At 48.3% G+C, this 17,125-nt stretch overlaps 2 protein-coding genes across 2 annotated transcripts in view; one reads left to right on the forward strand and one right to left on the reverse strand.

Moving 5' to 3' along the window:
• Nucleotides 1–17,125, reverse strand: part of CCND3 (cyclin D3) — a 120,089-nt gene that overhangs the window by 83,513 nt on the left and 19,451 nt on the right. The window lies entirely within an intron of this gene.
• Nucleotides 2,971–3,763, forward strand: LOC108317086 (protein BEX1-like). Its single transcript, XM_017547267.2, has one exon. It carries the CDS (start codon nt 3,143–3,145, stop codon nt 3,527–3,529), a length of 387 nt encoding a protein of 128 aa, XP_017402756.1. The 5' UTR covers nt 2,971–3,142; the 3' UTR covers nt 3,530–3,763.

Below are 17,125 nucleotides of genomic sequence, written 5' to 3' on the forward strand. Positions count from 1 at the left end.
GCTGACCAGGATGGTCTCGATCTCTTGACCTCATGATCCACCCGCCTCGGCCTCCCAAAGTGCTGGGATTACAGGTGTGAGCCACCGCACCCGGCCGACTTTTTTTTTTTTTTAAGACAGTTATTGCCCAGGCTGGAGTGCACTGACATGATCTCGGCTCAACGAAACCTCCAGCTCCTGGCTTCAGGCAGTTCTCCTGCCTCAGCCTCCTGAGTATTTGAGATCACAGGCACCTGCCATCATGCCGAGCTAATTTTTGTATTTTTAGTAGAGATGGGGTTTCACCGTGTTGGCCAGGCTGTTCTCGAACTCCTGACCTCAAGTGATCCACCCGCCTCGGCCTCCCAAAGTGCTGGGATTACAGGTGTGAGCCACTGTGCCTGGCCTGCTATTACTATTCTTGATTCAGAGTTCGCACTCTCAACTACAGCATTCCAACATTCCAGAGTTCGAACTCTCAACCTGCTAAGTGGGCAAAGGAGAAAAATTGATGCTGAATGATGCTGTGGGGAAGCTCTAGATAAATGGAGTCACAGAGGAGTGCCATCTGAAGGGGCCTTGATAGAGAAGCACCTCACCAAGTAGAGAAGGGCAGGGGCATGTCCTGGAAGCACAGAGGGACAAGGTCTGTTTCTGTCCCTTGCCCTAGCTCTCCCTGGCACAGCATCCTGCTCCTATCCTGCAGATCTTCACCTCTGCCCCTCACCGTGGCTTGCCAGTGCTCCCGCCTGCAGTGCCCATGGTCCCCTGCCTCAGCTGTCTCCCTAATCAGGGGCCCACAGCCTCTCCAGCAGGGAGTGGGAGCCCCTGGCACGTAGGGCCTGGCAGGGCCCCTGATAAACAACTGGAGCTCTTGTTCGCAGAATCTGTCATCTCTAAAGGAAAAGCAGAAACAAACTACAGAACGAGGGGAGCTGGCTGATAAGGAGTCACATGGCTGCTGGCAGTTCTCCACTCAGACCTCAGACCTCTGGCCTCTGCTTGTGGGACTTCTTGCTTGTCCTTCATGATCCACTGCAAAAATGCCTTGTCTCCACAAAGCCTTCCTTGACTGCACCCCCAAACACCCCACGCCCTGCAAGCTTCCACTGCACCCAGCACAAGATCCACTACTGCCGTTTATTGCACTAAGTGGAAACTGGTCAGGTTGTGGGGTCCCAACCAGCCTGCGAGCTCCGGAAGGCAGGCATTTTGCCTCACGGACCTAGCCCAGAACAGAAGTGTCTACGGAAATAGTGCAATGTCTGAGTAGAATATGGGTGCACTATGACATAGGCAATCAAGAAATCTGTATCTTGACAAACAAAAAATAGTTTATTAAAATGTTGTATAGGTAGAAGGCAAAGGCTGGAAATTTTAAATTTTTCCAAAATAATAATTAATATTTTATATTTTAGCAATAAAATGTGGCCGGGTGCAGTGGCTCACATCTGTAATCCCAGCACTTTGGGAGGCCAAGGCAGGCAGATCATGAGGTCAAGAGATCGAGACCATCCTGGCCACCATGGTGAAACCCTGTATCTACTAAAAGTATAAAAATTAGCCAGCCGTGGTGGCGCATGCCTGTAGTCCCAGCTACTTGGGAGGCTGAGGCAGAAGAATCACTTGAACCAGGGAGGCAGAGGCTGCAGTGAGCTGAGATTATGCCACTGCACTCCAGCCTGGTGACAGAGCAAGACTCCGTCTCATAAATAAATAAATAAATGTATGTAAAATGTTCACCTCAGAGGCCATTTTTGTTTCACTTGAGAGATCTCAGAAAAATGCCTTTTCCTTTAATTTTCTATATCTGACACAAAATTGAAAAAGATATCTCTGGATTACAGGAGTGGTGGTTCACACCTGTAATCCCAGTACTTTGGGACTGGATCACCTGAGGTCAGGAGTTCAAGACCAGCTCGGCCAACAAGGCAAAACCCCGTCTCTACTAAAAGTACAAAAATTAGCCAGGTGTGGTGGTAAGCACCTGTAATCTCAGCTACTCAGGAGGCTGAGGCAGGAGAATAGCTTGAACCTGGGAGGCGGAGGTTGCAGTGAGCCGAGATCGTGTCACTGCACTCCAGCCTGGGTGACAAGAGTGAGACTCAGTCTCAAAAAAAAAAAAAGAATCTTAGGCTTGGAGATTTACATAAATTCTATTTAAAAAACAAGATGGGCTGGGCAAGGTGGCTCATGCCTGTAATTCCCACAGTTTGGGAGGCTGAGGAAGGCAGATCACTTGAGGTACGGAGATCAAGACCAGCCTGGTCAACATGGTGAAACCCCATCTCTACTAAAAATATAAAAAATTGGGCAGGTGTGGTGGTGTGCATCTGTAGTCCCAGCTACTCAGGAGGCTGAAGCAGGAGAATTGCTTGAACCTGGGAGGTGGAGGTTGCAGTGAGCTGAGATCACACCACAACACTCCAGCCTGGGGGACAGAGCAACACTCTGTCTTAAAAACAAAAAAACAACAACAAAAAAAGGAAATATAAAACCAGGCATGCAAAATGATCCTAACTTTGTAAAAAAAAAAAAGTTATTGATGAACAGTATTCTATGATCCTATTTTAAAAGAGTAAAGCTATCAGTAAGTGTATAGGTACAGGAAAAAAAAGGTTCAGAAGGACATTTACTAACTAACCCTTAACACTGATTTCCCCTGAGGGATAGGACTTAATGACTGGGGTGGAATTTGAACTTTCATTTTCTTCCTACTTGTAATGTGTTTTTACAATAAGGAAGTTTGTTTTATATTTATAATTACAATTTTTACTATTAATTAGTTTAAAAGTTAAATCTAAAAATTAATAATTTTTAAATTAATAAAGATGTAAGACTTGAAGGAAATCACAAAATGTAAACCAGGACTGTCTTTGGGTGATGAGAACTATGGGTGATTTTTCTAACTTTTTGCTATTTTCTATATTGTCCACATTTCTATGAGAAAATACTCATTTTATGATTTTTTCAAAAACCTTAAGAACAGTCTTGGCAGTAGTCACTCGCGTCTGGCTACCAGCTCCCTGCTGCCCTGCGCTCGGCGGGCTGGCATCCGGTCCCGGGAAAAGCAGAGCAGGTCTGTGAGGCTAAGTGTCCCGGCGGCGCACCTCGCGGCGAGAATCCGGAGGAGGAGGAGACCGCAAGGATAGGCCCAGGAGTAATGGAGTCCAAAGAGAAACGAGCGTTAAACAATCTCAGCATGGAAAATGCCGACCAAGAAAATGAAGAAAAGGAAGAAAAGAAGCAAGCTGCTAATAAGGGGGAGTCCTTGGCCCTCTCTTTGGATGCTGGTGAATACTATGTGCCTAGAGGAAATCGTAGGCGGTTCCGCGTTAGGCAGCCCATCCTGCAGTATAGATGGGACATGGTGCATAGGCTTGGAGAACCACAGGCAAGGATGAGAGAGGAGAATATGGAAAGGCTTGGGGAGGAGGTGAGACAGCTGATGGAAAAGCTGAGGGAAAAGCAGTTGAGACATAGTCTGCGGGCTGTCAGCACTGACCCCCCTCACCATGACCATCACGATGAGTTTTGCCTTATGCCCTGAATCCTTATTAGGGATACAGACCCCTGCTTTCAATATTTACATGTTCATGATGTGCCCTTGTTGTAAACCTTTACCTGTCACTTGTTTACGTGGGTCTCCTGTTACCAGCTTCTAATTCAATATTGTGTTTCTGACCCAGTCTGTAAGATTTTTGTTAGCAGAAGAATTTTACCTATTGCATGGAAAGATGTTCATTATATATTGTGAAGTTAATAAAGCACCTTTAAAAAGTAATCTCTGTATTCTTTTTTATTTAAAAATTTATATTAATCAACTTAATACATGAATTGTACTGAAATTAAACATACCAAAGGATTAATATAGGGACTCGTTCTGTGAGATGGGTTAATGTATTTTTTATATTTTCTGTAATTTGAGAAGAATTGAAAACATTTTTAAATAACCTTTGAAAGCAGTAGAGTTGCTTAATAAATACTTGCTGATCAGCACTATTCAAAATAGCAAAGACATGGAATCAACATAAATGTCCATCAATGAGAGACTGAATAAAGAAAACGTACATATACATCATGGAATACTATGCAGACATAAACACAAAGAAATCATGTCTTTTATGGGAATGTGGATAGAGCTGGAAGCTATGATCTTTAGCAAACTAATGCAGAACAGAAAACCAAATACTGCATTTTCTCGCTTATAAGTGGGAGCTAAATGAAAACTCATGAACACAAAAAAGGGAAAAACACACACTGGGATCTGTAGGGGTGGAGAGTGGGAGGAGAGAGAGGAACATAAAAGATAACTATTGGGTGCTGGGCTTAATACCTGGGTGATGAAATAATCTGTATAACAGCCCCCCCACCTGCCCATGACACAAATTTACCTATGTAACAAACCTTTACATGTGCCCTGGAACCTAAATTAAAGTTTTTTTAAACAAAGAAAAAAATACTTGCTGATCAAATTTGGATCTCTTAGGTGAATAAACCAAGGAATTTGTATAAATTGGGGGTGGCATTTCCTTCACGACTGGAATGAGGTCATTTGTGTAAGATCTGTGTTTACCTGTTTTTTCTCCCAACCACACTTAATATGCAATGCTCCCATCCTCAGATATTCCCTTCAGATATTTAGCAAGAGTGCTCAAAGGTAGGTCTCACTAGTCCAGCATACCTCCTATTCTCAGAATTGAACTGTCTGTTGGCCATGCTGATTTCTTCCTGATGAGGCAGGCCCTTAACAAAAGTAAAATTAATAATGACAGAATTAGGAGCTATGAGTTTTTGTCTGGGTTCAGTTACTAAACAAGTAAATAACTTTGGATGTATAACTTTGATTACTTGCCATTACTAAAGAAACACTGGGTTCATTTAGTAATGTCATAATGTTTCTAAAACTATGCTAATCTGCCACCTGTGTGAGAATCACCAGGGGACTTTCTTGAAAATGTGGTTTGTACAAAGTTCTAGGTTCCCAACCTAGATCCCCTAAATGGGGCTTCAGAACTTTTGTTTTTAGCAACCTTTCCTGGTGATTCTGATGCACATTAATGTCTAAATTGTTTCTGGTATGTATATATTTACTATGATATCNAAAAAAAAAAAAAAAAAAAAAAAAAAAAAAAAAAAAAAAAGAACAGTCTTAATAAATGAATGCACGTTTTCTCAGACCTTCTTGGCACCTGCATCTGATCCAGCATGCAGAAGGCCTTGGCTCTCTCTCTGTCCTCCCTTGCTCCACTGTGTTGATCGGTTCCCCAGAAGGACTCTGTATGGTTGCAGCCTTCATCCCTGCACACTGCCCAGATCTAGACACTTGCATGGTGGTAAGGGGTTGCAGCAGGAATCCCTGGCCCTGCCAGGACGGTCATGGCTCCTGCCCTGTCCTTGCCTTGCATCCCAGCCCCCCAAACTTTACCAGGTCACCTCTAAAGACCGCTCGGCTCTCCAGGAAGCTCTCCCCTCACCCGCAGCCTCCTCTATTCACCTTGTCTTAGAATTCCCACAGCATAGAGAGCCTGCACCCCAAGAGTTCATGAGCAGTCAACCTCTTTATCCACAGTTTCACTTTCTTTTCTTTTAGTTTTTTTGAGATGGAGTTTTGCTCTTGTTGCCCAGGCCGAAGTGCAATGCTGCAATCTTGGCTCACTGCAACCTCCACCTCCCAGGTTCAAGCAATTCTCCCATCTCAGCCTCCCATGTAGCTGGGATTACAGGCGCCCACCACCATGCCTGGCTAATTTTGTATTTTTAGTAGAGACGGGGTTTCTCCATGTTGGTCAGGCTGATCTCAAACTCCCGACCTCAGGTGATGTGCCTGCATTGGCCTCCCGAAGTGTGCTGGGATTACAGGAGTGAGCCACCGCGCCCGGCCCACAGTTTCACTTTCTTTGGTTTCAGTTACCCATCGTGCAGTACAAAAAGTTATTTTGAGAGAGAGAAAGAGAAAGAGACCACATTCACACAACTTTTATTATAATATATAATTATAACTGTTCTATTTTATTATTAGTCATTGTGGTTAATTTCTTACTGTATGTAATATATACATTAAACTTTATCATTGGTATGTACATATAGAAACAAACATAATATACAGATTCCAGGCATCCACTAGGGATCTGTGAATAAGGGCGACTAGTATTTGCCATCTTCTGTTCTGTTTCCCCTCACTCATTTGTTGGACCACCTTTTCCTAAGAGAATATCCTATGCAGTGATGAGCGGTATTGGAGAAACAAGGACGGTCCCAAAGGCATCGGCCACAGAGCAGTCATCCTTCACATGCGCTGAATGAATAAGAGAAGGGTGGAAACCAATGAGACACAGAGCCTGTCCTCAAGGAGCTCCTAGTCTAGTAAGGACAATAATATGAGTTATGTTATCCACACATAACACACACTAGGAAACGCTACCCAGGAGGAGGTACTTGGGAGGAGGAGCTGAGTGGATTTAAAATGGGCCTTGAAGACTGGTCAAGTTTGGATGGAGAGGGGTGGATGCAGGTAGGATAAGGGGCATTCCAGGAAGGGGGACAGTGTGCACAAAGCAATGGAAGCAGGAACACCCCAGGATCTCTCAGATCTAGCTAGCAGGGAGAGGGTTATAAAAGTTCATTGTGGTAAAGGCCTGGAATGATGAGTTGAGCCCAGATCCTTGGAGAACCAGAACATCAAGAGAAGGTGGATTTGATTTTGCAGGCCCTGGGAAGCCTCTAACAGTCTCTGAGCTTTAGAAATGCACAGTAGTCAGGCGCAGTGGCTCACGCCTATAATCTCAGCACTTTGGGAGACTGAGGCAGGTGGATTACCTGAGGTCAGGAGTTTGAGACCAGCCTGACCAAAATAGTCAAGCCCCGTCTCTACTAAAAATATACAATATTAGCCGGGCATGGTGGTGGGCACCTGTAATCCCTGCTACCAGGGAGGCTGTGGCAGGAGAATCCCGTGAACCTGGGAGGTGGACGTTGCAGTGAGCCAAGATTGCAGCATTGCACTTCGGCCTGAGCAACAAGAGCAAAACTCCGTCTCAAAAAAAAGAAAGCACAGTAATCCAGGTGAGTATCCATAAAGGGCTGAAGGAGGCTGGCAGCCACAGGGAGCAGGGGCAGAGGGGAAATTCCAAACTTTATTCCCACCTTGCTGGCTTAAAGGAAGCAAGTAACACATGTTAAGTGTTGACCATGGGCAAATCACTGCTCTGTCTTTAATCCTGGAAACGGTTCTGTGAGATGAGACAGTATGATCCCAATTTGCAGACTGAGTTCCAGAAGGCTGAAGTTTGCCTATCATTCTGCTGAGAGAGATCCACGATCATCTTGCCAGCAAACAATCCCAAGGATCGGAATCCAAGTTGGCCTGAACCCACAGGTCAAAGCACCGTCTCCCTCTCTCACCTTCGCCTATAGCATCTTTCACATTTACCAGCATCTAGCCCTGTGATGGTTCGGTACACATTGGAATGAGTGAATGACGAAATGAATGAACAAATGATTGGATCGTTTCTTTAGCACCCCCAGGCTGCTAAAGAAAACCTCTCAGCACACACAAAAAGGGTAGATGATGGAGGTGGGTAGGAGATGTAAGAATAAATGGAAAATAAACAATCGTTGTATTACCACTTCCTCTGGGGCTGGGTCATGGTTTTTAACGGTGTGCAGCAGGCACATCCACAGAGACATAAAAAGCTATTTATTTACTTCCTTTGGGAGGTAAATAAAGATCAGGTCAAAACAGGCTCCCCCAAACTGCCAAGGGGTCTCCCCCAGGTGCTGATACATCACTCAGCCTGAAGCAGTCACAGGTGGTCTCTGCTTATATGTCATCCATGCCTTCCTTTACGCATGCGTGGGTCTGGCTCACAAGGGAGGCCCCACGTGCAGTGGGGAGGCAGGGGAAGGCAAAGGGGGGCAGGGCAGGGCTTCCTCACCACTCTGCCAGGGCAGCAACATTTATACCCCCAGGAGGGATATAGGAGACTCAACAAGTGGAATGGCGCTGGCCTAAGAGCGGGCTTGGGGTGCTGGAGGCCCAATGCTGTGCCAGGCAGTGGATCCGCAGATGGCTGGATTGTGGGGGGACAGGACTAAGAGGGGGACCATGTAGAGGTACAGTCAAGCCTCATTATTGATGGAGCCTGTATTTGTGAATTTTCCTCCTTGCTAAAATTTGTGACCCTGAAATCAATACTTGAGTTGCTTTGTCATCTTTCACAGAACATGCACGTTGGGTGACTCAAATTTTTCATGGCTCTGCATGTTGCCAGCTGAGGTGGGACAGGGCAGTGCTCTGCCTGTTTCAGCTCCCGCAATGTAAACAAGTGTCCTTGTCAGGCCGGGCGCGGTGGCTCATGCTTGTAATCCCAGCACTTTGGGAGGCTGAGTTGGGCAGATCCCCTGAGGTCGAGAGTTTGAGACAAGCCTGACCAACATGGAGAAACCCCGTCTCTACTAAAAATACAAAAATTAGCCAGGCATGGTGTGCATACCTGTAATCCCAGCTACTTAGAAGGCTGAAGCAGGAGAATCATTTGAACCTGGGAGGTGGAGATCGCACCATTGCGCTCCAGCCTGGGCAACAAGAGCAAGACACCGCAAACAAACAACACAGCAAACAAAAACAACGACAAAAACAGGTGTCCTTGTCACAGCCTACTTAGTGCCACCTTTTCTGCATTGCTGGTCTTTTTATTGATTTCCCTGTTTAAAATGTCCCCCAAGCCTAGGGCTGATGTGCTGGCGAATATTTCTAAGTACGAGATGACTATATGTGCCTTACAGAGAAAATACGTTAGATCAGGTTCTTTTGGGCATGAATTATCGTGCTGTGGGCTGAGTTCAATGTTAATGAGGCAATCATATATATTCAAAAAGATATCTTTAAATAGAAACACACAGAAGACAAAGTTATGCCTTGACTAGTTTATGAAAGTCTTGTGACTCATGGCTCACGGAGACCTAACCCTGTATTTCCCCTTGGTGTAATGGGCCAGTATCCACCAGTTCAGTGTTTGTGGTGACTGTACAGAACATAACTAGTGAGAACAGTGAGGACTGGGTACCTGTGAATGCCAGTCTGCATCTACTCATCCATCCACCACCCATCATCTATTGAACACCCAATAAGTACAGAATCCAACATTAAAAGCAACAAACACAGGATACAAGCAGGGCGCTGGCCGGACCACTGACCATCTTAACTATACAATGGGGGCATCTGTAGGTTAAGACTGACTCTGAAGGTTTTATTCTTTTATTTGGCCTAGATCCCTGGGTTGATATACTGGCACTAGGGCTTAAAAGTCTTGCCAGTATTTACATCAGGCAAACACCTGTGTCATAATAACAATCTAACACATACACTCACTAGGGCCAGGCACTGTTTTGAGTATGTGCATAAAGCCTCCTGACAACTCATGTAATTCTCCTAATAGCCCTGTATGGTGGGTGCTATTTTTTTTTTTGAGACAGTCTCGCTCTGTCACTAGGCTGGAGTGCAGTGGCATGATCTCGGCTCACTGCAACCTCTGCCTCCCAGGTTCAAGTGATTATGCTGCCTCAACTTCCCAAGTAGCTGGGACTACAGGCGTGCGCCACCACGCCCAGCTAATTTTTGTATTTTTAGTAGAGACAGGGGTTCACCATGTTGGCCAGGATGGTCTTGATCTCTTGACCTCATGATCCGCCCACTGCGGCCTCCCAAAGTGCTGGGATTACAGGCGTGAGCCACCTTGCCCAGCCTGGTGGATACTATTATTATCCCCAACTTACAGATAAGGACACTAAGGCACAGAGAGGTTAAGAATTCACCCGGATATCACAGCTGGTGTGTGGAAGAGGCAGAAAGGCTTATGTGCCTCCAGTGACATGGATGGAGGGCCAGCATCTTGTGGGGATCTCAGTCCTCCCTCAATGATGAGAAGGGTCCCTCTCCTTAGGCAAGCACTGGCACTGTTCAGTAGCAGGAGAGCATGAAGTGACGTTGGGAGGCTGGGGTCACTCGGAAGTACAGGCAAGCAGGCCGGGCGCGATGGCTCACGCTTGTAATCCCAGCACTTTGGGAGGCTGAGGCGGGTGGATCGCCTGAGGTCAGCAGTTCGAGACCAGCCTGGACAACATGGTGAAACCATGTCTCTAGTAAAAATATAAAAATTAGCCGAACGTGGTGGTGGGCACCTGTAACCCCAGCTACTTGGGAGACTGAGACAGGGCAATCGCTTGAACCTGGGTGGTGGAGGTTGCAGTGAGCCGAGATCAAACCGCTGTACCCTGGCTTTGGTGACAGAGTGAGATTCCATCTCAAAAAATGAAATATGAAATCAAATGAAATGAAATGAAACGAAATCCAGGCAGGAAGAGAGCAGGGCCTGCACGCAGGCAGACGGAAGGTCTGGGATCTAACTGACAGGAAACAGGGAGCCTGGCAGTTCTCCGAGGAGGCCAGGGCAGGGGGCCTGTCTTTCAGCAAGGCCAAGAGGGGCTCAGGAAGCTAAGTCCCAGGGAGAAGCCTTAGAGACCACGGCCTCACAGAGGAAGTGTTTTCATAGAGATTGATTTCCAACTGCCACACCACCTTCTTTCCTGGAGCGAAGAGGTACTGTTGGTGACCTGGAGCCATGGGTAATGGGAAGAATGGGAAGGAGAGATCCCATCCAACCTGGAAAACTGGAGGGACAGCTAGAGTAGGAGGAGGGGTAAGTGACGACATCTCCCCTCAGCTCACAGAAGTCACAAACCTCACCAACCGAGAAAAATCAGATTCCACGCCTGGTGTGAGAGGGAAGTGAAAGTGTACCTCCAATGCCTGCTCCCCCACCCTCCCCTCCAGGACCCTGGCCCATCCTGCACCCGGGCTGCCCCACGATGGCGGGCTCCGAGGTGAGGGCTTGTCACATGTGTTTGTGGGCTCCCTTAGGGCCTTCTGAGCTCTAACTCACAAGGGTAGCTCTCTCAGAGCTGTGATGGCCTGGTCTCTCCTCCCCAGGGAGGCAGAAAAGGAACTGGGGAAAACTGAGGGTTTATAAGCTACAAGAGGTAAGGAACTGGGCCCATCCTGTTCCTTCCTCTTTCACACACACTGAACATGGTGCCTGGTGTATCCATGGTAAGCACTTAATAAACACAGAGGCTGGGTGCAGTGGCTCACACCTGTAATCCCAGCACTTTGGGAGCCTGAGGTGGGTGGATCACGAGGTCAAGAGATCAAGACTATTCTAGCCAACATGGTAAAACCTCGTCTCTATTAGTAAAAAATACAAAAATTAGCTGGGCGCGGTGGCACGCACCTGTAGTCCCAGCTACTAGGGAGGCTGAGGCAGGAGAATCACCTGAACCCTGTTGGCGGAGGTTACAGTGAGCCAAGATCATGCCATTGAACTCTAGCCTGGGTGACAGAGCGAGATTCTATCTCAAGAAATAAAAATAAATAAATAAATAAATAAACAGACACTGAGCGGATGAGTGAATCAATGAGGGAGTGAATGAATGAGTCAACAGTGGACCCACAAGGCTGCCTGTCAGCCTCTAGCCACGTGGAGATTCCCATCTCCAAAAAGAAGAGCTCTGCTATATATGTTCCTCAAACTCCCTGTTAGCTAACTGTGACATGTGACCAACTGGTGATCAAAGGGATAAGCCATCTACCAACTGTTAGGTCACATTCTGAAAATAAACCCTTTCCTCTATTTTTGACAAACCTTGACCTCCCTGCCTCAACCCTGCTCACACTACATTTGACCTTCTCGATGACCTCTCTAAGGGATGGGGACGTGACCCTCTGCCTCATCAAAGAATGGCACAGACTCCCCCATGGGGCAAATACGGTGTTCCTCAGTGAAGCTCATCCGGATTCTATAGGGTGGTCCTGTGAGAAGGGCCCCATGATGACCTCCAAGGGGCCTCTGGTCAGGACGAGGGAGAATCAGACCCTCCACCTTTGACCAGAGGGGAGGAAGTCCAGTGTGAGGGCCTTAGCCAAGGGGGTTCTGGCCCCCCTCTGCTCTAGGCCCCTCACAAAAAGAAGTCCATCTGGAAACATTCTTCTCCCAACAGGTTCCCATAGGAAGGCCTACATGACGAAGGCTCCCCAGCCTGTTCTCATCTACAATTCATGGCAAAGGTTGTCAACTGCCCCCAAAATCCACTTTCCCTTCTTGTACCTTTGGTCCTAGAAGCTCCACTATGTATGTTTACCAGACTCCCTGTCAGCTAAGTGTGGCATGTGACCAGCTGGTGACCAAAGGGATGTCATCTGGCAACTGTAAGGTCATGTTCTGAAAAGGAAGGGCAGTGCCCTCTCTCTTTTTTTTATTTTTTTAGAGATGAGGTTTCACCATGTTGGCCAGGATGGTCTCGATCTCCTGAACTTGTGATCCACCTGCCTCGGCCTCCCCAGTGCTGGGATTACAGGCATAAGCCACCATGCCCGGCCTTTTCAAAATATTTTTTTTTGCCTTCTCTTTCTCAATATTTAACTTTCCTCCTTCCCCACTGGCTGGCTGATGGAGCCAGCACCCACGGTGGCATATCATCTCCCACCCACAAGGGCACAGAGGGGCAGCAGCACAGGAGGGGCTTGAGTCCTCAACACCATCAAGGGGTCAGATCACCCACCCAGATTGGTATGGGAGAAATTTCCATTTTGTGAAGCCGCTCTAGCTGGAGTGTGTGTTACAGCAGCCTTACCTCCCCTAGTGCCCGTCCCAGCCCATTCTTTGGTGCCAAGATGCCGATGGGTAAAGGTGTGCATGAGAGGCCCTACACTCATCCATGTCTCCAGCCCTTCAGCTCCATTAGGCCAGCTTCCTGAGAGGCAGAGTGCCTTCCAGGCGGTTAAGACACCCCTGGATCCAGCCCCACTTAATCCTAAATGAGGCCGAAGGTGACTGTCTCCCTCATGATACCCAATTTATTCTTCCCTTGAATTGACCATTTCTCAACTGCTTATCTCCTTCCCTGCTTAGGAAACCATTGCACTTAGGCCAATCCATCCTATGGGGAAGGTGGTAAGGAGAACAGAAAGTGTGTGGGCGTCGCACCAGAGCCCAAATCTCCCCAGTGCTCACCAGCTGTGTAGCGCTGGACAGATCTCTTAGCTTCTCTAAGCCTCAGTTTCTTCTCTATGAAACAGGGGTAATAACTGCTTACAGGTTAGTGGAGAGAAGATTACACACTCGTAAAGTTCCTAGCACTGTGCCTGGCATGTAATAGGTGCTCACTAAATCATGGCTGCTATTACTATGGTGCTAAGTATGGGAATATTGAGAATACAGCTGGAGAAGAGATCTGATGACCTCCCTGGTGGAGGGTGGCCAGGGAGGGAGTAGAAGAGAGAGCTGGGGAGAGGAAACCGTGGCCATAAAGAGGAAGAGCGAGGCAGAGCTTGAGGTGCCATCAGGGGAGAGAGAGGAGTGGGTTCGGTGATGACCACGCTGGGCGAGGGGTGGACAGCACAGCTGTGCTGTCTATCAGCTGCCTCCAGCTCAGACAATTCCTGTGCCCATCTCACTTTTGTCTTTGCCCATCGCCTCTGCTGGGTTGGCCACCCTCACCACCATGGTCATTGTTGCCACCCTGTCAGCTGCTGTTTCTTGCCTCATCTTCCTTCCTGCTCATAATATGGCAGAAGGTGACAAGGGAAGCAGCTGCCCTCCGCCAGCAACCTCCCTGCCCCTGGAGGCTGGAGCTGCCCAGAGGCATGGGTAAGAACTCAGGATCTGGAGACACACAGGCTGGGTTCTCTTCCCACCCCTAGCACTTAAGAGCGGGATGACCTTAGCAGGGGAGATGACTCGGCTAAAGCTTCAGTCTCCTCATCTGCACAGCAGGGATAACAGGGCTGTTGAGAAGAAGGAATGAGATTACGTGTGGTAAGCACCCAGCCCAGCACAGTGTCTGGGACACAGTGAGTATTCAGTGCATGTTTGTGTTTGCTGTTATCAAGGCCAAATAGGCCTGTGACCTGTGCAGCCACGCGGGGTCCCATGCTCAGGAGGGGTCCCAAACTTGGTTAATTTTTTTTTTGAGACAGTCTCGCTCTGTGGTCAGGCTAGAGTGCAGTGGTGTGATCTCGGCTAACTGCAACTTCTGCCTCCTGGGTTCAGGCGATTCTCCTGCCTTAGCCTCCCGATGAGCTGTGACTACAGGCGTGCACCACCATGCCTGGCTAAGTTTTGTGTTTAGTAGAGATGGGGTTTCACTATGTTGTCCAGGATTGTCTCGATTTCTTGACCTCGTGATCCACCCACCTTAGCCTCCCAAAGTGCTGGGATTACAGGCGTGAGCCACTGCTCCCGGCTGAAACTTGTTTTTTTTTTTAAGAGACAGGGTCCCACTCTGTTGCCCAGACTGTAGGAGTGCAGTGGCATGATCATAACTCACTGCAGCCTTGAACTCCTAAGTCCAAGCGATTCACCTCAGCCTGCTGAGTAGCTAGGAGTACAGGCAGGCACCACCAGCTATTTTATTTTTTAATTTTATTATTTCTTTTTTTTTTTGTATACAGGGTCTCACTGTGTTGCCCAGGCTGGTCTTGAGCTCTTGGCCTGAAGTGAGTCTCCTGCTTTTGCCCCCCAAAGTGCTGGGATTACAGGCATGAGCCACCATACTCAGCTTTGAAATTCTTAATAATTTTTGAACACGGATCCTGCAAATTATGTGGCTAGTCCTGGCCATTGTTAGCATGTATTTATTGAGTCTGCTGGCTGTCAGTGGCTATAGAAGAAGAGACCTGTCCAGGAGTCTGTTAAAGATGTGGGACATTAGAGGGCCTTGGGAATCTCAAGGGAGGGATTTAAACACAGTGATGTGGGACCATGCCAGGTTGCCAGCAATTAGAGACTAAGAGGGCAGTGAGACTCCCACGCATACTCTCATTGGGGCTGGGTGCAGTGGTTCACACCTGTAATCCCAGCACTTTGGGGGGCTGAGGCAAGCAGATCACCTGAGGTCACGAGTTCGAGACCAGCCTGACCAACATGGTGAAACCCCTCTCTACTAAAAATACAAAATTAGCCAGGCACAGTGGCGCATGCCTGTAATCCCAACTACTTGGGAGGCTGAGGCAGAAGAATTGCTTGAACCTGGGAGGCGGAGGTTGCAGTGAGCCAAGATCATGCCACTGCACTGCAGCCTGGGCAATAAGAATGAAATTCCATCTTGAAGGAAAAAAAACCCATCTTCTCACTGGGCACTGGGGATGGATGGGGGTGCTGTCTCCACAAACAGCCAGAACAATGGGCAGCCTCTGGAATCCAGCATGCCTCCTTATTTCAACCATTCTCCCACCAAGGACAAAGGTGTCCAAGGTACCTGAGGTAAACACCCACCCATCTGCCCTGTGGATCAATCCTCTGTGTACCCAGGACAGAGGCAGGCCATGCTCAAGCTCAGGAGTGCCCACGGAGGCCTACATCTTCAGCATATGGAGGGACATGTGGGAAACCAGCGCTGCCCCAAAGCCCCTCAGTGCCCAGGTCCAGCTAGGTCTTGCCGGTCAGGTTGGAGCTGGCATGGGGATAGCACAGAGGAAGGGGTGCTCATTATACTTGTGGTGGCCTGAGGGCTTGGGCCGGCTCCAGGAGATGGAACTACCTCCTCCTTCTCTTAAGTTTTAAATCCCAGGGTAGTATGTCTAGAAAGTAATATGGGGTGTTTGGGGCAGTGACTTGAAGCCTCGGGAGATATGGAGCCTTCTGGGGGGGTTCTCTGGAGCTGGGGGTACCCCTAAACGCTATGATGAGGTATGACCTCCCAGAGCTGCCCAGAGACCATCTCAGGAGGCACATCTGGTACCTGCTGTCTGTCTCCCCTACTGGACTGTGGTCTCCTGGAGGGCAAGGCCCACCCACAGTGATGCTGAGCAGATGTGCGCAGACCCGGCCTCCAGGACCACGGCACTGTCTCCTCCCCGTGCCCCAGGTCCTGCCTCGGCTTCCCTAGACTCATCACCATGGCCTGGCCCTCTTGCATTCCCAGGCCTTCCTGGAGTGGCCCAGGGGAGAGTCTGAGGGTGGCCCAGCCCAGCAGGTGGAGTCCAGCCCTGGAAGAGGCCCCTTTCCATCCGCCTCCAGCCACCTGTCCTGAGAACTCACTCCTTCCAGACAGCTGGAGAGCGGCACCAGAGCCTCTGGTTCAGGGGCCTGGGAGAAGGAAGGCGGCTCCAAGGGAGCCGAGCCAAGGCTGGAGGGGAGGCCCCTGGAGCGGGTGGGAACGCTGGGTGTGCGTGGATGGGGGTGGAGTGCAGAAAGGCACTTGGGAGAAGTGGGAATTAGGGGTGGGGTCAAAGAGTGGAATGTGGAGCTTGCTCTCCTGGGGGCACAGCTGTTTATTCTAATCTCTCTCTTCAGCTGCTGCATGTTCCTTATCTTGGGGCTCAATCCAGACTCCACTTCCTCCTCTGTTGCTGAGCTGGGGAGGCAGACTCTATGGGAGACAGTCCTACTTCCTGCTGTGGCCACCTTAGTTCCCCGCCGCAGCCTGCTAACAGGAACAAGGGGAAAAAACAGGCGTCAAAAAGAAATGTGTGCTCCACCTCAGACCCACTCTGTGCCCATGTGTCAGTTACTGGGGCTTGAAGCTGAGTCATCTGCCCCCTCCCCTGACTTCACCCACCTCCAACTGTCGTGACACCCAGAGCTGGTCGCCCCAGAGTCACCTGGATACTTCACAACTTTACTGGTGGCACAGGACTTGCAGGGCTGGCAGACAGTGCTGGCTTATTGGGAACATGGGGCCGAGGCAGCTGTGGCCTCGCAGGGTTCTCCTCTGAGCCTTCACACTGTACTCCTTCCTGCCAGCTCTGCACTTGACACCTACTGTCCCCAGCGAGATGCTATGACAGGAAGAAGACTGATTTTCCAAACGCATATAGAAACACAACTCATGACATGTTTTCGATTTTTCATCTTATTTCAGAACCAGAACATTTCAAAAAGTGAAAAAAGCACTAGAAAAAAAAAACCTCCTTTAGTTCTTCAACCCCAAAAAACAACCACTGTTAACACTATGGCATATTTCCTTCAAGTCTTTCTGTGCGTGTGTGTACAAAATATATAGTTGTAAATATATATACAATTTTGCATCCTAATTTTTCCCTTAATGTTGCCATATAATTTTCTTTTTTCTTTTTTTTTTTTTTTTT

This window comes from Cebus imitator, unplaced genomic scaffold (genome assembly GCF_001604975.1).
Source record: "Cebus imitator isolate Cc_AM_T3 unplaced genomic scaffold, Cebus_imitator-1.0 Scaffold197, whole genome shotgun sequence".
Lineage (NCBI taxonomy): Eukaryota > Metazoa > Chordata > Mammalia > Primates > Cebidae > Cebus > Cebus imitator.